Source organism: Podarcis bocagei (genome assembly GCF_964188305.1).
Source record: "Podarcis bocagei genome assembly, chromosome: 9".
NCBI classification, from domain to species: domain Eukaryota; kingdom Metazoa; phylum Chordata; class Lepidosauria; order Squamata; family Lacertidae; genus Podarcis; species Podarcis bocagei.
In genome coordinates, this window is record NC_138134.1 from 76,030,292 (window position 1) to 76,057,215 (window position 26,924).

General features: G+C 47.5%; 1 protein-coding gene across 2 annotated transcripts in view; it reads right to left on the bottom strand.

Moving 5' to 3' along the window:
* Positions 1-4,950: 4,950 nt before the first annotated feature.
* The window catches only part of GFRA4 (GDNF family receptor alpha 4), a 136,812-nt gene continuing 114,838 nt past the window's right edge, over positions 4,951-26,924 (bottom strand). For both annotated transcript variants that reach the window (XM_081207190.1, XM_081207189.1), the window contains exons 6-8: positions 26,773-26,907; positions 19,105-19,262; positions 4,951-8,247 (exon numbers count right to left, since the gene is read on the bottom strand). In XM_081207190.1, coding sequence (XP_081063316.1) covers positions 8,104-8,247; positions 19,105-19,262; positions 26,773-26,907 — 437 coding nt within the window. In that variant the 3' untranslated portion in view covers positions 4,951-8,103. The remainder of the gene's footprint in view (positions 8,248-19,104; positions 19,263-26,772; positions 26,908-26,924) is intronic.

Here is a 26,924-nt window from a genome sequence, read left to right on the forward strand (position 1 = left end):
GTTACCTCTTCTGTGTGACCAGCCCTTGAGATATTTTAAATGCTTTGTGGGTGGGTGGGTGGGGGTCTAGAGGGGTCAGTTGCGGGGGAATGAGGAGTCTCTATTCTCATCTGAGGCACGGTATGCGATATATCAGCATTGGTTCGGTGCAGATTTCGAAAGGACAACCCGCTGTTCAAATAAGAAAGTGGGTCAAGGTGGAACCATCCGGAAGGCCTCCTTTGACTAAAGCCCTCCGCAAGTCAGATTTTCCTCATCAATCTCAAGGCAAAAAAGCAGCGCACACACACACTCTCCCGAAACCAACCCTTTTGTCGTCCTTTTGCTTCTTCTTCAGAGAGAGGTTGCCTTGCAGCTACAGATCTCGTCGGGGAGTCACCTCTGCCCTCTTGCATCTGTCGCCGCTCCCCTTGTTGTTTCTGGGGCACGGCAACGCGCCAACACACCTCTGCGCCTTCTTTATCCGATTTCATCGGTCTGAGCTGCGACTCCTGTTCGGGTTTTAATTTCCAAGAAGAAAAACGTCTCATCTTCTGAGAATGAGCTTTAAAAGGAAGCGCAGGGTTGTAGAGTTGGAAGGGACCTTGAGGGTCGCCCAACACCCTGCAATGCAGGAATTGTGGGATGTGATGCATAAGTAGCAGTCAAATACAACATTCCTTGTTTTCCTAGAGTGGACATGCAGGGGAATGTTTGGTCCAGCCAGTCAAAAACTTCCTGCTTCCTCCTGGCTGGGACATACTTCCTTTACATGTGACTAGAGGTGGGCGTGTGTGATGGCCTGGGAATCGGATTCAGAGGCTGAACCTGAGGAATCCCAGCTTGCACAGGAGTCCCCACCTCCAGGGCCGGCTGAGCCGGGGCAGGGGCTTGAATCTGAAGGGCCCTCACCTGTGCCAGATCCTCAGGAGCAGACACCAGCTGAATCTGCTCTGGCTCCTGAGGTGATGGAGGACCCATTGCCTGCAGGTGCTCCTCTCCCAGCCCTGTCAGGGGAAGGTGAGGTTGCCTCTGGGTCCAGTAACCCTCCAGCCTCCCCTGAGCTGCAGAGGCTCAGGGCAGAGAGGCGGAGGGAACTAAGTTCCCGCAGGAGGAGTGCTCGCCTCCAGGCCAGAAGAGGTGAGCCACCTGTGGACCAGGGCTGCCCTATGCCTCATAGGAGATAAAAGCCAGCCAGCCCAGTCCTAGGTTGCGGGAGCAACATCGTTGGTAACCCTGTCCTGCTCTTCTGCCAGAGTTCCTGATCTCACCTGACTCCTTGTCTTGGACCCCGCTTCAGCCTTGACAGACAGCCCCCATACCACACCCTCGACCTCGGACTGGACTCGGACCACGCCGCACGGTAACCCCCCAGGACCAGCACAGTGTGACCTTACCTGTCCAGGCAACACAAAAGGGCTAGGAGCGCAGCACTCTCTCTTTTTGACTCCATTCGTCAATGGAGCAGCTTTTTTAGCTAGAAATGCTCTGTTGACTTTCAGCTTTCAGCCAACAGAGGACCCTGGGATTATCCCCAAATGGGATAGGTCCACATGGATATACTTTGTAACTAAGTCTGCCTTCAGGGATCCAACTGTGAACTGAACGTGTGAGTAAACTTCTTTTATTAATCTTTCAATAAGATTGTGGCGTGTTTATTCTTTTAAGAGGGATATAAGGGAACTTACCAGGAACCTAATAGCGAGAGGTTTACACAAGCCTGCAACTAGCCATCCGCTGTGTGTTAAAAAGGGGAATGTAAAACTCTGCTAAGTAAAATAACTTGCTAGCATAAGTTAGGAAGGATATTAATGAACAATATACCCTCTCCTGCTTCCCTGAACATTCCCACAGGAATCTCAGCTAAAGCACCCATGACAGACGGCCACCCAACCTCTGCTTAAAAACCTCCAAGGAAGAGGAGTCCATCACCTCCTGAGGGAGACTGTTCCACTCTTGGACAGCTCTTACTGCCAAAAAGTTCTTCCTGATGTTTCGATATTGTATTTTAATGCTGTAACCCATCCTGGGACCTTAGGGTGAAGGGCAGGCAGCAAACAGACAGACAGACAGACAGACAGACAGACAGACAGACAAACAAACAAACAAACAAACAAACAAACAAACAAACAAACAAACAGTAAAGACCTGATGATGAGAGCACAGCAGAAGCTATGTTTTCTGAGAATCCTCTGGAAAAACAATCTCTCAAACGACCTGTTGATGGCATTTTACCATTGTACTGTGGAGAGTGTATTAACTTATGGTCTCTGTGTGTGGTTTGGGAGCTGCACGGCCAGGGAAAAAACAATGCTGTCCAGGGTCGTAAAGACTGTGGAGAGAATAATTGGGTGCAGTCTTACCACCTTGAATCAAATCTATACTTCCAGGTGCCATAAGAAAACTGCAGAGATAGCGCAGGATAGTGCGCACCCCGGAAATGATCTCTTTCAGCTTCTGCCTTCTGGAAGAAGGTACAGGGTTATAAAGACTAGGACCAGCTGCCTGTGAAACAGTTTCTATCCAAATGTGATTTTGGTTTTAAACGCAGTATAAGGTAGTCTCTATGGGAGTATATTGTATTTAGAAATGGGGTATCAGAGTTTTTAGGGGGATAACCAGGTTGGGATAGCTGGGATAGCAGGGTTGTTGGTTTTTGAATGTCTTATGTAGATGTTCTGTATGGGACAATGACAATAAAGATTATCGTATCATAAAATTGAATGCTTTCTTTCCTCAACCTGTAATTTTGGCATTTGGCCACTTCATGCCCATGTACACCCTTGTATGGTCTCACCCACCCCAATAATCCTCATGTTCCTAAATTCTTAAAGAGGCAACATAAAGGTGACCAACCTGTTCAGGAAAAGAATCCACATCTGCTTTATTTCAGGGTACATTTTTTTTTAATACTGATACATACAGAAAGTACAGATTAGATCCCAAAAGTATAACCAACCCCCCCCCCCTATAAACCCATGTGTGATCTTGGGAGCACCTCCCCTCTCCAGCATCAAGGTTTTTGTGTTTTGTCTTATTGCAGAGATGAGAACATCTTAGAATCATAGAACCACAGAGCCGGGAGGGACCTCAAAGGCCATCTAGCCCAACCCCCTGAAATGTAAGAATCAGAACTGACCTTATATTATATATTTTATCACCTGGCCACTGCCAGAGCAGCGCCCATGCTCTGGGTGTAAACGTAGGGTGTCTTTTCCTAATACCCATCTCAAGTCACAAGCAACAGAAGGCAAGTCTATGTAGACATTGGCAGAATGTTACTATCCTTTCCTGTCTGGGCAAAGAGGGCATTTCCGGAAATTAGGCCAAGCTTCCTTGAAAAGCAGAGAGAAAGTGATTGGTAATGTGAGGCTCACCCCTTCAGTAGACATGGTCTTTGGCTTTGGACAATATGTTATTTCACAGCCTCAGTTTCCTGTCTGTAGAATGGGTGTGAAAGCAATTTGCTGTTCAGGGTGAAGAAGAAATACGTGAAGGATCAAAGCGCACTTTGCAAAATTCAAAGTGCTGCATAGATAAAGCAGGAGCAGTAAATTGAAGAGCCATTGGCAGGGTTAAGGAGGTGGCGATAAGAAAACAATAAGATAACAAAAGAGGGGGTGGTCCAAACAAATGAAAAACGAGAAGGGGGTTTGCAGCGAGAGGGCACCCTTATTCTGGCCAGCATGGGTCAGGGTGATGGAAGCTGCTCTCCAGAAACACCTGGAAGAAACCCTATTGGGTATCTCTGTTTTTAGTAATAGTACCGACTAATTTCAGCTGTGCTGAAAAGAAACAGAAAAACAGAGGAGGAGGATGAGCAACACAGAATGGCCTCAGCAGCACCTGACTGACCTGTGCTGGAAACAGGATGTGAACTGGTATGGACCTTTGTCCTGGTCCTGCCAGAGCCCTCTTAAAAAGGTAAAGGGACCCCTGACCATTAGGTCCAGTCATGGCCGACTCTGGGGTTGCGGCACTCATCTCGCTTTATTGGCCGAGGGAGCCGGCGTACAGCTTCCGGGTCATCTGGCCAGCATGACTAAGCCGCTTCTGGCGAACCAGAGCAGCGCACGGAAATGCCGTTTACCTTCCCGCCGGAGCCGTACCTATTTATCTACTTGCACTTGACGTGCTTTCAAACTGCTAGGTGGGCAGGAGCTGGGAGCAAACAATGGGAGCTCACCTCATCGCGGGGATTCGAACCACCAACCTTCTGATCGGCAAGTCCTAGGCTCTGTGGTTTAACCCACAGCGCCACCCGTATCCCATAGGGCCCTCTTATGATCCTACAAAAGCCTTCCCCAACCTGCTGCCCTCCAGATGTTTTGACCCGCAGCTGCAGCTGGCAACGCCTCCCCTCGCTCCCAAAACATTGGCTTTGCTATTTGTTTTAGATTGCAGGTTTCTAGCTCTCATGAGGCGTCATCCAGAAGACAAATAGGATTGGTGGAATTGTGGATCGCTTTTCTCCTGTTCCAGTCAATGGAGCTACGTTGGTTTGAACTTGGAGAGTAGCGATTCAACTTGGTTTACACCTGGTGGGCAAAGCTAGATTTGGAAACAGGGTGGCAAAGATGTTCTAAACCCTCAAGGGGCAAGGGAATGCGCAAAGATGCCTGAATTCTCCTCTGCCAAACCTCTTTAGATTCATTCTGGGATTTCTCAGGCTCTGCCGTAGGTTTTTCCATCATGAAAACTGGGGGCAGGGCAGGGGGGGGATAATAAAATCATAGCATTGTAGAGTTGGAAGGGACACAGCTAAGTTTTATCTCTTAGGATAAATAACAGCTAGGCACCCATCACATTCCAGAAAAATAATCTGCAAATCAACTCGACAACTGCCAATGGAAATATGAGTTTATATCGGTTGCGGCCATCTGCTTTTTAAACCTTCTCCCCTTTCCACATATTTCTCCAGCCAGAAGATACTACTTCATGCTGGTGATGATAACCATCAGGTTCTTTTGTACTACTTGCCCCCCTTTCTAAAATACTTAAATTCTAGTGATTTTCAAAAATTTGATAGCAGACTCGGAAGTCTGAGATCCTCTTTTGGGATTTCAGGGCTCTCCCCAGATTTTCTTTCCACCACTTTGGCGACCAAGTGCTAAAAAAATGCCAAGCCCTCCACCTCTGTTTCTGTTGCCAGGAAAACGTGCAGCATGTCAGGTGAATATTTGATGTGTCTGAACAAACAAAACCAGGAGCTCTGAGTCAGTGGGCTCCATCAGTTACCTTCTGCCTTAATGTGAAAAGCATCCGTCACCGCAAAGGACTTGAAATGTTTGCAGTGTCCTCAGAAGGGCAAGCTGAACCAAGTGGCCAAATGGTCACCTGAAACATCTAGGCCAGGCATCCCCAACCTGCGGCCCTCCAGATGTTTTGGCCTACAACTCCCATGATCCCTAGCTAACAGGACCAATGGTCAGGGATGATGGGAACTGTAGTCCAAAACATCTGGAGGGCCGAAGGTTGGGGATGCCTGATCTAAGCTATTTCCGGGGTGTGTGAACTGAGCAAACGCCAACCTTTATTATTTACTTATTTTATTTATTTATCGGATTTATATACGGCCCTTCGTCAAAAGATCTCAGGGAGCTTCGCGGGATAAAAACACGAGATAAAAGCCACTGGTGCGGCGAAGAATCGCTTGCCGACGTTGCAAAGGAGCGCTTGCAAACATTGCACTGCAATGCTGCAGAACATGGCTAGGGGATCTCTTTCCACAGAGGGCCACATGGCATTCTGGAGGGCCATATACCAGTGGCAGGTGGGACCAGAGGGGCAAGAATGAGTGACAATTGCGAATTTTGTGTTTGTGCAGTAGGCTGTCTTCTGGACCTGAGGTTTCTCATCCCAGCTGCAGAATATCTTTAGGATGCGTGTCTCAGACTGCAAGGGGCAGAAGGATACTTCGGGCAGAACCAGTCTATAGAAATGCAGTTCTAGTTCAGAGAACCAGGCAGGGCAGACTTTGGTTTTTCAAACTTCAGTGGTGCCCTTTGCGAGGCCAAAATTGGGTGCTCTCTGCCTCTTTGCCTTTTGCCCTGCTCAATTCACTACATTATACTTGTGACGGTCTGCGGCACCCCTAGGCTTGGTGCCCAGTGTGGCATAACCAGTTGCGCTGCCCCTAAATCCATCTCTGGGCTGGGAATCAAGGAACCAGCTAGTGGCCAGTATAGATGAAGATACCTCTAAGTTGCTTTGTAGGTGGATGGGATGGTAATGTACTGGAATGAACTCCCTCTTTCACTTCCCCCAAGCTGATCATCCCTGTCTTTTCTAGCTTTGCCAAATTTGTGCGCTCATGTGCACCACCCAACAAGTTTGCTGGGCATGCCGGAATTCTGATGCACGCATGAAGAGGAAAGCATTCCCTTCCGTAAGAACAAACACCTGCATGTTGAGCCCTGGACAGCTTTGGAATGTAGGTAGGTCAATTTCTGTGTGTGTTTTCTTAAAAAATAATCCTGTGCACAAGAAGAAGGAGGCCACATTTCAATACAAGGTTCAGGGCTTTGAAGTCCCTTGATCAGAATGCTCTCCATGGGGGCTGACCTCTCTCTTGAATTGGGGTCAAAGTATTGTGTCATAATCTAACTATGGTTGACCCACATGAGCCATGACCATGAATGGGAGATGCAATGCATTGCTAGGCAAGTTGGGATGGTGGAAGGAGTAATTCCCACCCCCATAGACCCGGTTGACACTCCCAGGACCATCACTTGCTATAAGTATTCCCTTGAACCTGTGGATCAGCCATTGCTGATCAGAACCGGCCACAGATGAAATATCCATTACATCCACTCACAACCCAAAACAGTCCTTCTCTGAGAAGATATAATTCAAACGTTTGGCTGAGTGGTCAATTTGTGCATCTGGACATCAGTCCTGAAGGTGACATTCTGCCTCCGATCCCAGTGGTTTCTGTTTTCTGGCAGCAAATGTTTGGATGTGCAAGATGTGTTGTTTGGGGATCTCAAAATACCAGACGGTTGAAATGTTTGAGATTAAGATTTTAAAGATTTCTGCCCTGCAATCTCTTTCCTGGACCAAATTACAGGGATGGCTTTTCTGCGGTAAGTACCAAACTGTCCTTTGAAAATCATCGAGGAAAGTAAGGGAGTCTCTCAAATATAACTCAGTGGATTGCGTCGGGATTTCAGTGAATCAGCAGCATGAATCGGCCTTCAATACAAGTGTCCAGAAGGGCCATCCAGGCTGAAGAAACACACACCAGTTGCATGAGAAGATTCCAGGTCCATCTACAATTGCTCTCTTGTAGAGTATCAGGTGAGGTGTGGTTTTATCCTTCAAGGTGCTGTGCTGGAACCAAGTCAATGCCTTGCTGGTAAGAATGGGTGGTTCAGAAGTTCAGTCCTGCTGGTCCTGTCTAAACTCTCCTCGTGAAGCTCCAAACAAGCATGGATTTTCAAACCAAAGCCCTCTGTTCAACAGATTACAGACCCCATTTCCCACCCAAAAATTGTGGCCAAGGAGAGAGTCAAGATACCCAGACTTGTCTGTCTCATTCTGAGTCTGGAGACCCAGGTCTCAAGGACAAAGCGCTCAGTTCTTCCCTCCCCCTCCCCTTCTTAAAAAAAATATGGAGATTGGGTGGTGTCACTACCGCAAGATGGGAGTATTGGCATGATGAAGCAGTCCAGTTCTTTGACTCAACACATGGAGAAGTTGGGGCGATAGCCTTCTTCAACCCATTCTTGGAAGGTTTTCCAAGATGGCAGCAAAATCCTAGTGTGCTGGGGATGTTCCTAAGACTGTTTCAGCCTACCAAAGCAGGCAACTTTTACTGACCTGCTAAATATGGGGGGGCAAAAGAAGCTACTGTGAATTATTCCTTGCTGTAACCCATGATGGATCACACGCTTCCTTGCAGGGACTGATTTCTGGGTCCTTCCACAGATGAACACATTGTGGCTCACCAGAAAGGTGTCGACAAACAAGCTGATGAGATGAGTGTTTTTCCTTTCCTCCCGATAACCTTGAAGAGGGAGGGAGCCAGGAGCTGGCGAGGCCTTTCGCCCCAGCTCCCCGATTCGAAAACAAACAAACGGAGAGCGGTCCGGTCAGGGCGCTTGAGTGTGGGCGCGCTCCAATTCACATGGACGCCAGGAGGAATGTACTGGTAGAAGTGGAACACCACATCACCAACCAGCCGTTCATGGCCAGAGATAGCGCTGAGCTGGAGCCGTCAGAAGCTAGGTGGGTGGCATCTTGTAGAAGCTTCTCCTCTGCAGATACCTGGAAAGAGAAAACCAGCAAAGGCAGGGAGTTAACACCTGGGTGATTTGTTAGTCTGCAGCTCCATCTGCGCTATAGCAAGGCCTCCCCCAAAGAATCATGGGAACTGTAGTTTGTTAAAGGCGCTGGGCTTGTTAGGAGGCCTCTATCCCCATAACAGAGCTACAGTTCCAACAATTCCCTGGGAAGAGAGATTGACTGCTAAACCGCTCTAGGAACTGTACCCAAGTGAAGGGAACAGGAGACTGTGGTTTGATACTGAATCATGGAACTGTAGAGCTGGAAGGGACTCCAAAGGCCATCTAGTCCAGCCCCCTGAAATGCAGGAATAAATGTGTAGTGCATTAATTGTATAGTGTGGATCTGAAGTGGGTGGATTTGGATTAGGTCAGGAGTGGGAGAGAAGCTGTCTTTGTGGTTCTAGTGCCAGGTAGAGTTCAAGGATGGGGGACACATGAAAAGGCCTTCTCTGTGGTGGCGCCCCATCTCCGGAATGACCTCCCCTCTGAGGGTAACAGCTGGCAACCTTGTTATTAGCCTTTTATCCCAGGGAAAGATTCTGACCAGGTCCTTTGGGACGGTGACTTCTTGCTTGTCTGTATGCATGAGAGAGGTGTGTAGAAACATTTACACCCACTGGCTCCACCCACTTTTGCCTCTGGCCCCGCCCAGTATTGCATGGCGCCCACTGGTTGTGTGAAATTCCTGGAGGCAACAGCAGGTGGCGACAGAGCCAATGGCGGGCAGTTCATTCCTTTGCTCCTCCGTGTTGTGTTTGGGAGGAAGCTGGTGGCCAGCGCCGCCTGCTGGCTAGCTGTGAGAAAGCAGGCAGGCAGGTGGGAGACGGATGAAGGCAGACAGGGTGCCCCATTTGCCCAGATGAACCAGCCTCTTCTGTCTTGCCCACTTCTGGGATGTGGCCCCTAGAAGCTTTATGAGAAGGGAATGCGGCCCTCAAAGTCTATTCCTTACAACAAAAAGAAAGATTCAGGTAGGTAGCCGTGTTGGTCTGACGCAGTCAAAATATATATATACGGTATATAAATAATAATTGTCCAGTAGCACCTCAGAGACCAACTAAGTTTGTTCTTAGTATAAGCTTTCGTGTGCATGCACACTTCTTATACCAGATATCTGAAGAAGTGTGCATGCACACGAAAGCTTATACCAAGAACAAACTTAGTTGGTCTCTAAGGCGCTGTCGGTTAAACCACTGAGCCTAGGGCTTGCCAATCAGAAGGTTGGCGGTTTGAATCCCTGCAACGGGGTGAGCTCCCATTGTTCGGTCCCTGCTCCTGCCAACCTAGCAGTTCGAAAGCATGTCAAAGTGCAAGTAGATAAATAGGTATCACTCCGGTGGGAAGGTAAACGGCATTTCCCTGCTCTGCTCTGCTCTGGTTCGCCAGAAGCGGCTTAGTCATGCTGGCCACATGACCCAAAAGCTGTACACCGGCTCCCTCGGCCAATAAAGCGAGATGAGCGCCGCAACCCCAGAGTCGGCCACGACTGGACCTAATGGTCAGGGGGGTACCTTTACCTTTAAGGTGCTACTGGACAATTTTTTTTTTAAAAAAAGTCTATTTCAATAAAAAGAAAGCATCTGAAATATTTCTAAAGAACAACAAAGCAATAACATGAACAGCACAAAAGATGGGTATTTCCTTCCCCCCAGTCTTACAACCAAACATAGGAGCCAACTCCCAGGGTCAAGGTGCCTTCAGCCCCCCAAGGAAATACTTGAAGTGGACCCCCCCAAGTTAATAGGCACTGCCATTTAAATGGTGTGTGCATGGCATGTCTTGTGATCAATTATGGGGGGCATGGCTTACCTGTGCCCCCTGATATTTGATTCAAGTTGGTACCCCTGCAACCAAAAGACCCCTTTACCTGGAGATGGCAGAGATAAGCCAAAGTGAGCATGTGCCTGACGGTTCACCTGCAGCCTCTTTGTGGCTGCTCTCAGAGCCCCAAAATAGGTACCAGGTTCCGTCTGAGGCAAGGTGATCAAACAGCCGCCTGCTATATTAAGCCGCGGCTCACAGCCAAGGCCATGATGAATAGGTGAGTCTCGACTCTCGATAGCTCAGGTTCAGATCTGAACACTTTGCAGCTAGCAAGGTCTTAGATCTGAGTTACACAAACACTTTGTGCTAAGCATATGACACCCCCCCCCTTACGCCAGTGGGTGCCAGGCTTACATCTTAGTTCTGGTTATCCAAAGAATTGTCAGAAACAAGGGAAAACTGCAGCAGCTATGGATTTAGCTGCATGTCTGCCCTCTCACCTGTGCTTCTCTCCTCGAGGGAAATGCCATAGGTCAGGGGCAGAACATCTGCTGTGAATGCAGATGGTCTCAGGTTCTGCCCCGACAGCATCTTCAGGGAGGCCTGGGAGAGGCACGCCTCTGAACTCTTGGAGAGGTGCTGCCAGTCAGTGTAGACAAGGCATGGGGCCAACTTAGACCTGGCAGGGGTTCGAATCTGGCCCAGGGGGCCATTTGCCCCCAAGCATGCCCTGCTGCCCCACATTTGATCTGCGTTGTCAGGTCAATGGGCACATGAAAATGTGGCTGCAAAGGAACATCTAGGAATTTAAAATAGCCCTTTGGCTAGCAGAGCTCCTTTGGGTTGGCCTTTTTGCAGGTGTGGTTTGGTGTCAGGAGCTGGAGTCAGCAATTAAAAAACCACAGTGTCCATGAAGGTAACTCTTTGTTTAAAGAAACCAAAACTGTGCAGGTCTAGTGCTCCCAGAAACTCTTCCCAGTAATCTTGTCCTTGTGAGGCATTTGCAAGGACTGGGGGTTCTTGCCTTCCCAAAGCTGCCTAAATCCCCTCCTCTCCAAGGTCCCCCCCCCCAGCAATCAGAGACTACATCTGCACACAAGCAATTTCTCCTCTGCTCTTTTCATTTCTCTCTGTGTTCTGGGAAACCAGCGAGGAGGGATGCAGCAGGAAAGGGAGACTACTTGAACTCTTCAGCAGCCGCCCTCATCTCTGTCTCCTGGAATCAGAACTGCTCTCTGCCAAAGCCTCTTCCTGCTCACTAAACCGTTACCTCTTCTGCCGCCTCCTCCCAAGTCTGTGTCAGTAGCTCATCCTACATTCAAGTAGGACCCTGGCAGAGACACATGCCCGACTGGCATGTTCTCTCCCTCCTGGTCGATCATTCGGGAGCTTCAAACGCTTTCTTCAGCCCGAACATCACAGCGACCGATGGCAACAGACATCGGCACACTTAGGAATCCGCAGAGTCTTCGCAGTTTGCCTAACAGACCTCAGCAACTCAGCATTTTGGCTAATCTACTTTATTTACGTATAAACACACACGGAGCGCTGCAACATGGCTCCCTCTCTCTCTAGCATCAGACAGCAAAGAGAAAGAACAAAGGACAATAGTCCCACTTCATGGAACACAGTAACACAAATATCCTGTCTCCGTCACTTCCCACTTTGTGGAGTCAAAACATACACCGTCATGTGATAGACAACAATTTCATGACTGCAATCACGGAGCAGGAATTCTAACAGTCTGCTCCTTCTGGCCACTCATTGTCGTCCTACCACCAAGCCCTGGGCTATGAGCTTTCTTCCCCTGGGGGTTCCCCAGCTTGTGCCTCCCACCACTCTCCTGCCAGTCCATGACATTTGGATCCAAACCACACCTATCAATAGACATATTTCACCTGTAGATGAAAGTCCATTTGCAGGTGTGGCTTTGATCCAAACTGTGCCTGCAATTATACGATGTGAGGTTCAGTGTCTGTGCCAGTCCACTGTTTGGTGCTGACAGCGAGCCTTTTTGAAGCCGTCACCTGACACCTCTCACCCCCCCCCCAAAGACAGTGACACAGTTAAGGTAGCCCCCCACTCCCCGGCCACTGGGGCTGTCCCTACTTCTCTACCATAGGAGCATATTCACCCAGTGCTTTTCCAGCTGCACTGGCTCCCGGTGGAGTACAGGGTCAGATTTAAGGTGCTGATTTTGACCTTTAGAGCCCTCCATGGCCTAGGACCCTCATACCTACAGGTCCGCCTCTCCCAATATCCCCCATGGAGGACCTTAAGGTCCATAAATAGCAACACCCTAGAGGTCCTGGGCCCTAAGGAAGTTAGATTAGCCTCAACCAGAGGCAGGGGCTTTTCAACACTGGCCCCAGCCTGGTGGAATGCTCTGTCTCATGAGACCAGGGCCTGCGGGATCTGATTTCTTTCTGCAGGGCCTGTAAGACAGAATTGTTCCTCCTGGCCTTTGGCTTGGAATCAACTTGATCCCCTTCTCCGCTTTCCTTTTTCCTTTCTCTTTCTGTATTGGAACTCCTATTTGGGGACTTCCCTGGCTTTTTTTCTGGCCCGTGTAGGACCAGTCTGGATAGTTGGCCTGGGTGAAGACTTGACGTTTTTATCCCCAACAAAGTTTTTGATTGAGTTCCACTGAAATGAGGCTGCATTTTAATGTTTTAATGTTGTATTTTAATTTTGTTTTTTAAGCTGTATTCTAATCAATTGTTTTTATATTTGGTGTTAGCCGCCCTGAGCCCAATCTTGACTGGGGAGGGCGGGGTATAAATAAATTATTATTATTATTATTATTATTATTATTATTATTATTATTATTATTATTATTACTTCGTCTCTCAGGGTGGCGTGAAGAACCGTTGCCTTCCACATTGGGCAGAGCCAAATACTGGGACGCAAACAGTCCTGTTCCTGGAAATCTGTTGATTTTACTGCTTTGTGGCATGAATTTGGGGAGGCACACAGAAATGAGTTTGAGTCAATGGGGAAAATCTCCCTCCCTCCCCGGTTTCAGGAGAGACAGTTCCTCAGACAGAGATGCAGCTTCACAAGCCCTTCTCCGTAAGCTGGGAGTAGGGATGTTAGATGCCGTTTCTTTGAAACCTCCTGCTCCTGCTGTCTAATCGGCTTAGCTCTTCTCTTATCCCACAGCTGCTGGGCGCCAGGAGGAGTTAAAGATGGCAAAGGAAGTTCAGCTCCGAGCAGGGAAGAATTCCCAGCAAGGCAATCTTATTGGATCTGGTGCTGCTGCTGTTGCTGGTGCACGCATGACTTTCAAATCAAAGGGGGAAAACAAACAATTTCTTAGAAGCAGGTGGATCTATCAATTTCAGTTCCTCCCCGTTTCCAAGCGTAGGTTTAGCTCTCCGCATTTCCACACCAGCTTGTGATTGTTTAAGAAAAAATAGAAGGTCCTCGTCAAAACTGATCAGCGTTTTATTGCAAATTTCTGCTAATGCTCTCATTTCTATATGCATTTTTTCCTTAGACGCACAATTTTGCAAAGGGATTTTCCCCAACTACAATGCAGGCAATTTTCACTAATGCATACATTAAATGCACTTTCCCCCAGTATATGCAGGTTTGACCATGTTACTTGGCTGGAGAAGCAGCCCTGCAAAATTCAGGGACATGCAGATTTCAAAGGAATTGTGCTTCGGCTCTTAGTGCAAATGAGTGAGGTTCGCCTTTAAATGAGAACTGGTTCGAATTCCTCCCTCACTCCTGGTTACAACTTCGTGGAATAAAAACGAATCAAAGCTGGAAGCAGTCTCTTGGCAACAGACTCTGAGCTCACTCGCTTCTTGAATGCAAAGTAGGGGCAGCATTTCTGCTATAGAAGCAGCAGGTGTGTGTTGGTGTGCTTAACCCTTTCCCTTCCCTATGCCCTTCCGCTGAATCCTCTCCCTCCACTGGGTTTCACACCGCTTGACTGGGAACCTGACTTCAGAAGAAGGGGGAAATGGTTGAGGTAAGGAGAGTCACTGAGGACAACTGGGGGATGAGGTAGGGTTGAACACCCACCCCACCCACCCCACTTTTGCTCCCCAAATGCTCCTCCCCTCCTCAAATACGTATCTCAGAATATCAAGCGTGACCCTTTTATGGTCCATGTACACAATGAAATATCACTGGTGAAAATAATTTAAGAAAATTGTCCAGTAGCACCTTAGAGACCAACTATGTTTGTTCTGGGGATAAGCTTTCGTGTGCATGCACACTTCTTCAGATACACTGAAACAGAAGTCACCAGACCCTTATATATTGTGGGAGTGTGGGGTTTTTCTCAGAAGGGTAGTAGGAGATGGGTGATTGACTCAATGGGTATGGTGAACGACTACAATTAGTCCTACAGGAAAAAGCAAGAGAAGTTGCTGAATTACAACTTATTACTAGACAGCATCTTAAAAAGCAGAGACATCACCTTTGCTGACAAAGGTCTGTATAGTTCGGGGGTCGGCAACCTGCGGCTCCAGAGCCGCATGCGGCTCTTTAAAGCCTTTGCTGCGGCTCCGCGGCGGAGGCGCGGGGCGGAGGCGAGGGGAGGAGGCGCGGGGCGGAGGCGAGGGGACGGGGCGAGGGGCGGGCGCGAGGGAAGGAGGCGAGGGGCGGGCGCGAGGGGAGGGCGCGAGGGAGGGAGGCGAGGGGAGGGCTCGAGGGAAGGAGGCGAGGGGCGGGCGCGAGGGAAGGAGGCGCGGGGCGGGGCGAGGGGAGGGCGCGAGGGAGGGAGGCGAGGGGAGGGCTCGAGGGAAGGAGGCGAGGGGCGGGCGCGAGGGAAGGAGGCGAGGGGCGGGGCGAGGGGAGGGTGCGAGGGGCGGGGGCGAGGGGAGGGCGCGATGGAAGGAGGCGAGGGGCGAGGGGCGGGCGCGAGGGGAGGGCGTGAGGGAGGGAGGCGAAGGGAGGGCTCGAGGGAAGGAGGCGAGGGGCGGGCGCGAGGGAAGGAGGCGAGGGGCGGGGCGAGGGGAGGGTGCGAGGGGCGGGGGCGAGGGGAGGGCGCGATGGAAGGAGGCGAGGGGCGGGGGGCGAGGGGCGGGCGCGAGGGGAGGGCGCGAGGGGAGGAGGCGGAGGAGTTAGTTGCCTGAAGCCACTGTTCAAAACTGGTCACTGTTTTGAAGGGGAGTGAAGAACACACACTCAAAAAAAGGTAACTTGTTAATTTAATGTTTATTATGTTTACTGATTTGTGCTTTGTGACTTTGAGGTGGGGTTTTTTTCTTGGGAGGCTTGTGGTAGCGTCGGGGCTTGTCTCTAGCAAAGTAAGTCCTCGCTATTTGGTCACATGCGCAGCATTCTCCTTGTGGGGTTTAGGTGGCTTCGGAGCTCCAACACTTGCTTTGCCGGCTGCTTTCAAAAGCGTCGGAATCAGCTGTGCTGTTGCTGGGTAACCGGATCGTCCCAGCAGCCATCTTATCTGCCCATGTGGTCTTCTGAGGCGGCCGCCATCTTACTATAGGAAATTCCACGTGGGAGTTAGTTGCCTGAAGCCCCTTTTCAAACTTAAGCAGGGGGAAGTTTGGTGAATTGTTTTCCTTAACGTTATGCAACAGCTTATTGCTGGTCTTTGTCGTCCCGCCTTTGTAAGCAGGCTGCATTGAAAGGGGGCATATACACTGGTCACTGTTTTGAAGGGGAGTGAAGAACACACACTCAAAAAAAGGTAACTTGTTAATTTAATGTTTATTTCTATAAGGAGGAGTAATTCTGAGGGGTCAAACAAAGAAATAATAAAAAGTGTCAAAAAAGGTATTTTTATAGTGACGAATGCCTCATTATTATATATTATTTACATCAGGCACTGATTATGATTTATGGTACACTGGGGCCCTGATTAATTTTCTATGGCATTTTGGGGCATTGGTTATTGGGCATAGCGAGTTGCGGTCGCGTGGAATTTGTGCTTTGTGACCGTTTGAAGTGGGGTTTTTTTCTTGGGAGGCTGGGCAGCGCGAAGAGAGGGATTATTTTTATAATGACGAGGATGACATTGGGCCCTCATTATTATATATTATTTACATCAGGCACTGATTATGATTTATGGTTCACTGGGGCCCTGGTTAATTTTGTGTGGCATTTTGGGGCATTGGTTATTGGGCATAGCAAGTTGCGGTCGCGTGGAATTTGTGCTTTGTGACCGTTTGAAGTGGGGTTTTTTTCTTGGGAGGCTGGGTGGCACGAAAAGAGGGATTATTTTTATAATGACGAGGATGACATTGGGCCCTCATTATTAATTATTATTTACATCAGGCACTGATTATGATTTATGGTTCACTGGGGCCCTGGTTAATTTTCTTTGGCATTTTGTGGCATTGATTATGCAGTCGCGGTCGCGTGGAATTCCACGTGGAGTTAGTTGCCTGAAGCCCCTTTTTAGTTGCTTGAAGCCCCTTTTTAAACTTAAGCAGGTGAAAGTTTGGTGAATTGCTGCCAAGGAGTGTGGTGGAGTCTCCTTCTTTGGAGGTCTTTAAGCAGAGGCTTGACAACCATATGTCAGGAGTGCTCTGATGGTGTTTCCTGCTTGGCAGGGGGTTGGACTCGATGGCCCTTGTGGTCTCTTCCACATATGTATGTGAGCAGGTCTTCTCCAACATGAACTATATTAAAAACAAGCACCGATCACGCCTCACAGATGACAGCTTGCAAGCCTGTGTGAAAATGAAGGTGACGTCTTACAGCCCTGATGTGCAGACACTGAGCACTGAGGTTCAGGAGCAAAAGTCCCATTAACCTGGTTACCTGGTTGTAAATTAAATATTTTAATTAGCTATTAATTTGTCCTTTTTTCTTGAGATTGACAGCTGACTGCACGATCCTGTATATATAGCATTAAGGCCAGAAACAATATATGTAGTGTTATATTTGTTTTAAATGTTGCAATGTTTTTGCGGCTCCCAGTTGTTGTTGTTTTTTCGGAAACGGGTCCAAGTGGCTCTTTTTGTCTTAAAGGTTGCAGACCCCTGGTATAGTTAAAGCTATGGTTTTCCCAGTAGTGATGTATGGAAGTGAGAGCTGGACCATAAAGAAGGCTGATCGCCAAAGAATTGATGCTTTTGAATTATGGTGCTGGAGGAGACTCTTGAGAATCCCATGGACTGCAAGAAGATCCAACCTCTCCATTCTGAAGGAAATCAGCCCTGAGTGCTCACTGGAAGGAGAGATCCTGAAGCTGAGGCTCCAAGACTTTGGCCACCGCATGAGAAGAGAAGACTCCCTGGAAAAGACCCTGATGCTGGGAAAGATGGAGGGCACAAGGAGAAGGGGACGACAGAGGATGAGATGGTTGGATAGTGTTCTCGAAGCTACCAGCATGAGTTTGACCAAACTGCGGGAGGCAGTGGAAGACAGGAGTGCCTGGCGTGCTCTGGTCCATGGGGTCACGAAGAGTCGGACACGGCTAAACGACTAAACAACAACAATACTAGACTGAAAACTATGGACAGACCTGGTCCATATTGGATTCTTGTCTCATTGCATATGCTCAAGCTATTTTTGGTCATCTGCATACTATCCCTTGCTTTTTCCTGTAGGACTAATTGCAGTCATTAACAGTTGTCAACAGGTTTACCATACCCCTTGAGTCTATCACCCATCTCCTACTACCCTCCTGAGCAAAACCCCACCCCACCCTCTCCCTATATATAAGGGTCTGGTGACTTCTGTTTCAGTGTATCTGAAGAAGTGTGCATGCACACGAAAGCTTATCCCCAGAACAAACTTAGATGGTCTCTAAGGTGCTACTGGACAATTTTCTCATTTTTATTTATTTATTTCGACTGCGTCAGACCAACACGGCGACCTACCAGAATCTAGAATCACTGGTGAAAGTTAGAGAACCTCATGCCCATTGCTTGTCCTGGATTAGTTTAGTTGGTAGAACATGAGACTTTTAATCTCGGGGTTCAAGCCCCACGTTGAGCAAAAGACTCATTGCAGGGAGTTGAGCTAGGTGACTCTCGTGGTCTCTTCCAACTCCACAATTCTGTGATTCTAGACATATTGCAATGTTTGTGTGCTTGCTTCTAGAACAGGGAGCCCTCCCCAAATCTGCTCTGGAAGATTGGGGGAATCTCCAGAACAGATTTAGAGGAGTGCCCTCACCCATTCATGGTGAGAGAGAGGGCAAGTTCCTTTGAGGAGCTGGCAGTCATTGTGCTAGGGGTGTTCTCCTGCATCAGATACCACCTAGGTCTCTTTCTGAATGAAACAACTGGTTGCCAGAACTTCTGGAAAGCAACCAACCAATTAAACCCCTGTGTTGCAACCAATTATCAGTAATATCCAAGGCAACACGATGACCAAGCACAACAATGCAATATCAATATAAACTCTTTATATAATCCATACAGAACATTGAACAATATGAAATATATGAAATATGCACTCTCCGCAAAAACAAACAGAAATCTTATAAATCTCTCAAAGTCACAAAATGTGCACTCTTGATGGATTCTCTTGAAAACATAGAACCAAATAAATATAAGTCTTATAAGCCTCTGAAAGTCTTTGTAGACTATGCAAGTCTCTGAAAGAAGCAACGGGTCAGATTCTTATCTGGTGAAAACAAGCCGTAAAGCTTTGTTTTGTGACGTCCAACGCTGCCAAAGTGGTCTGCAAAGAGACGTTGTGAAGAGTGATTCCGGATATACCCACTGTTTCGTGGAATTCTTCTTCAGCACAGCAGAAGGATACAGAAATGCTTCATAAACCCATCTATGTGGTGAATGGAATTGTGTAACAACAATTGCTATGGAGCGGTGGTCATAGAGTTACATAACATGTGCTGAAGAAGAATTACGGCTTGTTTTCACCAGGCAAGAATCTGACCTATTGCTTCTTTCAGAGACTTGCATAGTCTACAAAGACTTTCAGAGACTTATAAGAACTTCTGGAAAGGCAGTACAAAAGCTGCAAGGAGACTGCGGGTGGGAGCGACGCTGGTTGATGGCCCAAGGAGGGTGTCCCTTGGTCTGTGTCTGCTCAAACTTCCTCTATGTAAGATAGGATGGTGTTGAGAACGTCATTCACGGCTACGCTGCTTGTTCCCTGGGCTGCATCCTCGGCCTACCTTGGTGGGCTGTAGCTGTTCGAAGATGTTCTCTCTGAGGGTGGCTGCTGCCTTGTTGGCGTTCCTCTCCTGCTTGCGCATCTGCGTCGTGGGAGGGGTGGGGGAGCTCAGGGCGGCGCTCAGGTACGTCCCGTTGCCAAAGGCCTGGATGGCATTCTCTGAAAGAGGAAAGCAGGATCGTCTCCCTCGTTTCTACACAGGAAGCTGCCTTATACTTTGCATGTAATGATAGGTTATCTCCTGCTTGGACTACAGTGGTACCTTGGGTTACAGACGCTTCAGGTTACAGACTCAGCTAACCCAGAAATAGTACCTCGGGTTAAGAACTTTGCTTCAGGATGACAACAGAAATTGCATGGCGACGGCAGCAGCAGGCCCCATTAGCTAAAGTGGTACCTCAGGTTAAGAACAGTTTCAGGTTAAGAACGGACCTCCGGAATGAATTAAGTACCGTATTTTTTGCACGATAACACTCACTTTTTCCCTCCTAGAAAGTAAGGGGAAATGTCTGTGCGTGTTATGGAGGGAATGCCTACGGGTGGCGGGGGGGGGGGGATCTGCTGCAGTCGTGAGCAGAGGATCCATGGTTCCCCTTCCTTCCCTCCTCCGTGGTTACAAAGCATGGATCCACATGGATCCTCAGGATTTTTGCACTGGGCTACTCCAAACTCACTGTCAGATCACATGTCTGTGGCCACAGCATGAACCACAAAAATCATATATCCACTATTTCGTTTAGAATATTTTTTTCTTGTTTTCCTCCTCTAAAAACTACGTGTGTGTTATGGTCTGGTGCGTGTTATAGAGCGAAAAATACGGTACTTAATCTGAGATACCACTGTACTGCCATGCGCTCTACGTGGGGCTACATTTGAAGGTGATGCAGAAACTACAACTAATCCAGAATACGGCAGCTAGACTGGTGACTGGGGGCAGCCACCGTGACCATATAACACCGGTCCTGAAAGACCTTCATTGGCTCCCAGTATGTTTCCGAGCACAATTCAAAGTGTTGGTGCTGACCTTCAAAGCCCTTTAAAGCCCAGTGTACCTGAATGAGCATCTCCACCCCCATTGTTCTGCCCGGACACTGAGGTCCAGCTCTGAGGGCCTTCTGGCAGTTCCCTCACTGTGAGAAGTGAGGTTACAGGGAACCAGGCAGAGGGCCTTCTCAGTGGTGGCGCCTGCCCTGTGGAATGCCCTCCCATCAGATGTCAAGGAAATGTAAACAACTATCTGACTTTTAGAAGACATCTGAAGGCAGCCCTGTTTAGAGATGTTTTTAATCTTTGAAGTTTTATCATGTTTTTAATATTCTGTTGGGAGCCACCCAGAGTGGCTGGGGAAACCCAGCCAGATGGATGGGGTATAAATAATAAATTATTATTACAAGAGTTTATAAAATTATGCATGGCACAGGGTAAGTGGAGAGAGAATGAGGTTTTTCCTCCCTCTCTCCAAACTCTAAAACCTGTGGGTCTCCAACGAAGCACAGTGAAGAGCTTAAAATCTCCTTTGGAAACAGGTCTGATTGGGGCAACCCCAGAAGTAAAGACCTTTTAAGGTCGCCACCTTGCTTGCTGAGCAAGGCCCACTCTGTGTTTGGGCTCTGGGAACATGTGGAGATTCTCTCTTATATCCTCACCCACTAGATGTGGTCTCCCTGTAATATGTGTTCTTCTCTAAAGTCCTAAAACTCTCCAAGTGCACTCCTGTGTAATGTGAATAATTTAACTGCCTTGTGGAGATGGAGGGAGATGATTTATGTATCCCGGTCCCTTTTTCATTTAAAGATCTCCACTCCCTCTGCACCCTTGCTGCGTGTCGAGGGACAGAGATATTAATCTGATATGTGCGGTTTCCAGGCTCCAGTTTCAGAAATGCTTCTGCAGCAAACCCTCTCCTCATTTACAGGCGATGTTGTGGGATATGCTCCTAAGACAGGACTTCTCGTGGCCAGGAACTCGTTCTCCGACCCCCATTTTCACCTGATTTCACACTGCAATTTACTCTGCAACAGCCTGTCTTCCTGTGATTAAAAAGCCAAAAAGGGTGTTTGTGTTCTTTTGGTGAAAGGTATGCTAGAAAACAGCCTAATTGTCCCAGGATCACTTATCGATGTTTTGAAATATACCACAGCAGTGTGAAACGGCAGACTGTGCCCGGCATGGTGCCTGAGTGTTCATGCACATAAATTTGCATGCATTTGCACCAGAGACATGACGCAGCTGCTCCCTAGTCCGGGAGTTTAACTTGTTGAGACTTTGGAGAGTTTTGAGCAGCAGGCAAGGCAAGGACACTGGACAGCTCAGGCTACAGATTCCACAAGAGCAGCACTTAAATGTTGTTTCAGCACCAGCCAGCCTCTGACGGAGCCTTAAATAGGAGCTGCTGGTCAACCTTGGTTGGTAGCCCCAACTTCAGCAGGAGGAGCCACTCAATTTAAAGGGGCCCAGCCTACTTTAGCAGTCATTGACTCGGGCAGAGCAGGGCAGACTGTGGCTCCTCTATAGCAGGCATAGGCAGACTAGGCCCTCAAGATGTTTTGGGACTACAACTCCCATCATCCCTAGCTAACAGGACCAGTTACAGATGGGTAGCCGTGTTGGTCTGCCATAGTCAAAATAAAAAAATTCCTTCCTGTAGCACCTTAAAGACCAACTAAGTTAGTTCTTGGTATAAGCTTTCGTGTGCATGCACACTTCTTCAGATACACTGAAACAGAAGTTGCCAGATCCTTCTATATATAGAGAAGGTGGGGAGGGGTATTACTCAGAAGGGTGGTGGGAATCGGAGATTGGCAGATAGCTGAGATGAGCCTGATGAGCCTGTTGACGACTCTTAACGACTGTAATAGGTCTTACAGGAAAAGGCAAGGGGTGGGAAGGTGAGAAATGGTTTAGTCATGTATAATGAGATAAGAATCCAATGTCTCTGTTCAGACCAGGTCTCTCCATTGTTTTAAGTTTGGTAATGAGTTGCAATTCAGCAGCTTCTCTTTCCAGTCTATTTCTGAAATTCCTTTGTAGTAAAACAGCTACTTTGAGATCTTGTATAGAATGTCCTGGGAGATTGAAGTGTTCTCCTACTGGTTTCTCTGTTTTGTGATTCAAGAATCACAAAACAGAGAAACCAGTAGGAGAACACTTCAATCTCCCAGGACATTCTATACAAGATCTCAAAGTAGCTGTTTTACTACAAAGGAATTTCAGAAATAGACTGGAAAGAGAAGCTGCTGAATTGCAACTCATTACCAAACTTAAAACAATGGAGAGACCTGGTCTGAACAGAGACATTGGATTCTTATCTCATTATACATGACTAAACCATTTCTCACCTTCCCACCCCTTGCCTTTTCCTGTAAGACCTATTACAGTCGTTAAGAGTCGTCAACAGGCTCATCAGGCTCATCTCAGCTATCTGCCAATCTCCGATTCCCACCACCCTTCTGAGTAATACCCCTCCCCACCTTCTCTATATATAGAAGGATCTGGCAACTTCTGTTTCAGTGTATCTGAAGAAGTGTGCATGCACACGAAAGCTTATACCAAGAACTAACTTAGTTGGTCTTTAAGGTGCTACAGGAAGGAATTTTTTTATTTTAACAGGACCAGTGGTCAGGGAAGATGGGAGTTGTAGTCCCAAAACATCTGGAGGGTCAAGTTTGCCTATGCCTGCTCTATGGTTTGTAAGCCTGAGTCTCCTACGTCTAAGGAGGGCAATATGGCCTGTGAGCAAGGGAGGTCCTGGCATAAACAAAGTCGTCTTGTGAAACTACTTCTGGTGTAGGTATGCACAACTGGGGATGTCCCTGTCAGGTTTTGGGGAATCAGCAGAAAACAAAAGATCAAATGAAAGGAACATCTTTCCACTTAGAATCTTTATTAGTCACAGTGCGAGAACAAAGAACACGTCCACTAGAAATGGTGGTGCTCCCAATTAAGGGTTACTCCCTCCATCCCAATTAATCTATGTCTTGTAATGTGAGTTTGTAGTCTCTGTGCTTTCTATTCTGACACTTTCTGAGCTCTCCATGTCCTTGGAGAAGGGGGGTGGGGTGAATCTGTTACCCACTTCTCTCCTAGTGTTTCTTCTTCTTCTAGCTGTTCCCCACCTAGTATTTCCCAGCTTCTTTTTTTTTATAAATTTTTTATTGGTTTTACAACATTTTTTAGACAATACAAACAAATAAAAAGACAAACAAACATGTATAATTTCATAACTTTTTTCCCATAAACCTCATTTCTCGGACTCCCCCATACCTCCCCTTTCTGCATCCCAATTTACTAAATTATTTCAGCAGCTTCTAAGCAATTTTATCAAATATATATCTTCTTAGTTCTTTCTTTAGTCTAATCTTATGTTACTGTATCCCTTTTTCTCTCGAACACCTCGGCATTTTAGCATTCAGCAATTTTATAATAGTTCTTAAGATAGATTTTAAATTTCTTCCAGTCCTCTTCCGCCGTCTCTCTCCTCTGATCACGGATTCTGCCAGTCATCTCAGCCAGTGTCATAAAGTCCATCACTTTCATCTGCCATTCTTCCACGGTGGGTAGATCTTGTGTTTTCCAATACTTTGCGATGAGTATTCTTGCTGCTGTTGTAGCATACATAAAGAAGATTCTATCTTTCTTTGACACCAATTGGCCGACAATGCCCAAGAGAAAGGCCTCTGGTTTCTTAGAGAAAGTACATTTAAGTACCTTTTTCATTTCATTATATATCATTTCCCAGAACGCCTTAATCTTCGGGCACGTCCACCAAAGGTGATAAAAAGTACCTTCAATTTCTTTACATTTCCAACACTTATTGTCAGGCAAATGATAGATTTTTGCTAGCTTGACTGGGGTCATGTACCACCTGTAGATCATTTTCATAATATTTTCCTTTAAGGCATTACATGCCGTAAATTTTATACCGGTGTTCCACAACCATTCCCAGTCAGCAAACATAATGTTATGACCAATGTCCTGTGCCCACCTAATCATAGCTGATTTAACTGTTTCATCTTGTGTATTCCATTTCAGCGTGTATTTCCCAGCTTCTGCCTTCTGAACTATGTCCCTCTCCAAACCACTGTTCCAAATCTATACAGTGGTACCTCGGATTATATACGCTTCAGGTTACAGATGCTTCAGGTTACAGACTCCGCTAACCCAGAAATAGTACCTCGGGTTAAGAACTTTGCTTAAGGATGAGAGCAGAAATTGCGCAGTGGCGGCATGGCAGCAGCAGGAGGCCCCATTAGCTAAAGTGGTGCTTCAGGTTAAGAACAGTTTCAGGTTAAGAATGGACCTCTGGAACGAATTAAGTACTTAAACCGAGGTACCACTGTATTGCCCTCCTGCTCCTGGGAAGATTCAGGGTCCAGATCAGGAGCAGGGGGAAAGGAAGGCCCCCACCATTTCTCCTCAGTGCAGCACTCCTCAGCACGGTCCATGACAGGCCCTGAGGGCAATTCCTTCTTCTACTATGTGTCCTCAGCTTCATCTCCTGAGATCTATGGGCATGCATATGGGTAAAGGTAAAGGGCCATTAGCTTCAGTCGTGGCTGACTCTGGGGTTGCGGCGCTCATCTTGCATTATTGACCGAGGGAGCCGGCGTACAGCTTCCGGGTTGTGTGGCTGGCATGACTAAGCCGCTTCTGGCGAACCAGAGCAGTGCACAGAAACGCTGTTTACCTTCCCGCCGGAGCGGTACCTATTTATCTACTTGCACTTTGACGTGCTTTCGAACTGCTAGGTTGGCAGGAGCAGGGACCAAGCAATGGGAGCTCACCCCGTCACAGGGATTTGAACCGCTGACCTTCTGATCGGCAGGTCCTAGGCTCTGTGGTTTAACCCACAGCGCCACCCATGTCCCATATGCATATGGGTATACAACTTTAATAAATAACAACAACAAATAAGAATGACTAAAATATACACACGCATAGTTAAAAGCTGCAATGAAGAAACGCAAAGATGCCAGCCCATTGAAACGTTAAAATGTAAGCATCTGTGGCTGACATATACAATACAGTGGTACCTTGGGTTAAGTACTTAATTCATTCTGGAGGTTCCTACTTAACCTGAAACTGTTCTTAACCTGAAGAACCACTTTAGCTAATGGGGCCTCCTGCTGCTGCTGCGCCACCAGAGCGCGATTTCTGTTCTCATCCTGAAGCAAACTTCTTAACCTGAAGCACTATTTCTGGGTTAGCGGAGTCTGTAACCTGAAGCGTATGTAACCTGAGGTACCACTGTAAAGGAATCCCATTGCAACAATGCGGTTGTTTAACTCAGGTGTGCAGGAGATGCTAAAGGAAGGCAAGGATTTTCCTGACCTATTGTTGCCGTCTTCCCACCATCTAAAGAGGCTCAGTTTAGCCAGGCACTGAATGTCTGGCCGCTGTGCTGGCAAAGTTCGCACCCTCGAGGCCACGAGGCCTGCCCTTGTCAGAGAGTTCTCGTAAAGAGGGGACGCTCCGTCCTTAGCAGCTGCCGAGATCCAATCTGTTGCAAGGTCCGCTCTTGTCAGATCTCCTTGAGTCTCGACAGCCTCGCGTCCTTCTCAGGACGCTGATGAGTCTTGACGTGCTCAACCTGCCAGAGATTTTTCTTCCCTGCTTCTGACATTTGAAAGGCCTGGCTGCCTGCTTCACCTCCTCCTCCTCAAGGACCGAGACATCCGTTTTGCAGCAGAAGGATTCTCCTTACTCAGAGGTGATCCTGGGTTTGGGCTTGAGAGAGAAGGAAGGGGGCACCCCATCCCCCAACTCTGGTGTTTGGGAGAACCGTGGGGTTCCCATATTTCAAAAGTGATTTATTTATTTTAGGAAACAACCAAAATTGATTAGCTTTTCTTGCCCAGAGCTGAAAGGATGACAAGATACCCACCAGGGCAGACTGGCAGAAATTAAATTATTGGGCTATGCAGAGATGGCAAGATTAACTGGGAAAGTCAAAAATCAGGAGGATCAAAACAAAGAATGGGACAAATATATATGGGACTTAAAAGACCACTGTAAACACTTGAACTCTTGGGCATGCTTTAAATGCAATGGTAGATAGATTTTGGATACAATGCAGGGTGGTGAATTAGACCAGGGGGCAGCAAACTTTTTCAGCAGGGGGCCGGTCCACTGTGCCTCAGACCTTGTGGGGGGCCGGACTGCATTTTGAAAAAAAGTATGAACGAATTCCTATGCCCCACAAATAACCCAGAGATGCATTTTAAATAAAAGCACACATTCTACTCATGTAAAAACATACTGATTCCCGGACAGTCTGTGGGCCGGATTGAGAAGGCGATTGGGCCGGATCCGACCCCCAGGCCTTAGTTTGCCTACCCATGAATTAGACGGACGTGCAGTTAAAAAAGCTACTTAAAGAACCCACGGAGGAGAGGAGGGAAGTCTTGAGATTCGGAAGAATCTTGTGCAATGTTTATTATTTGTTATAATATTACCTGCGTGAATGAATTTGTAAAAATCAAATAAAAACAATTTTAAAAAACCAAAAACAAAATTATTCAGTTTTTTGGGAAGGAACTCCCCGAAATGTCAGGTTTCCCCTGACATTTTGACGCTTCGGCAAAATGCCCCCTACCCTGATGCCATTTTTACACCTGAAAAACCAGGACATGTCAGGAATTTTCCTGCCGTATGGCAAGCCTATACTTACGGAGGCAGAGATTCTTTGTGAAGAGGTGTAGGAAGTTCTCGCATTCCTCCTGCCTGTTCCCGCTAGCGTTGCACGTACACCAGGGCGCAATGTTTGATGTCGAGTTGTCGATGTAGTTTGGGGTGATGGGACTACCTGCCAGGAGGTGAAAT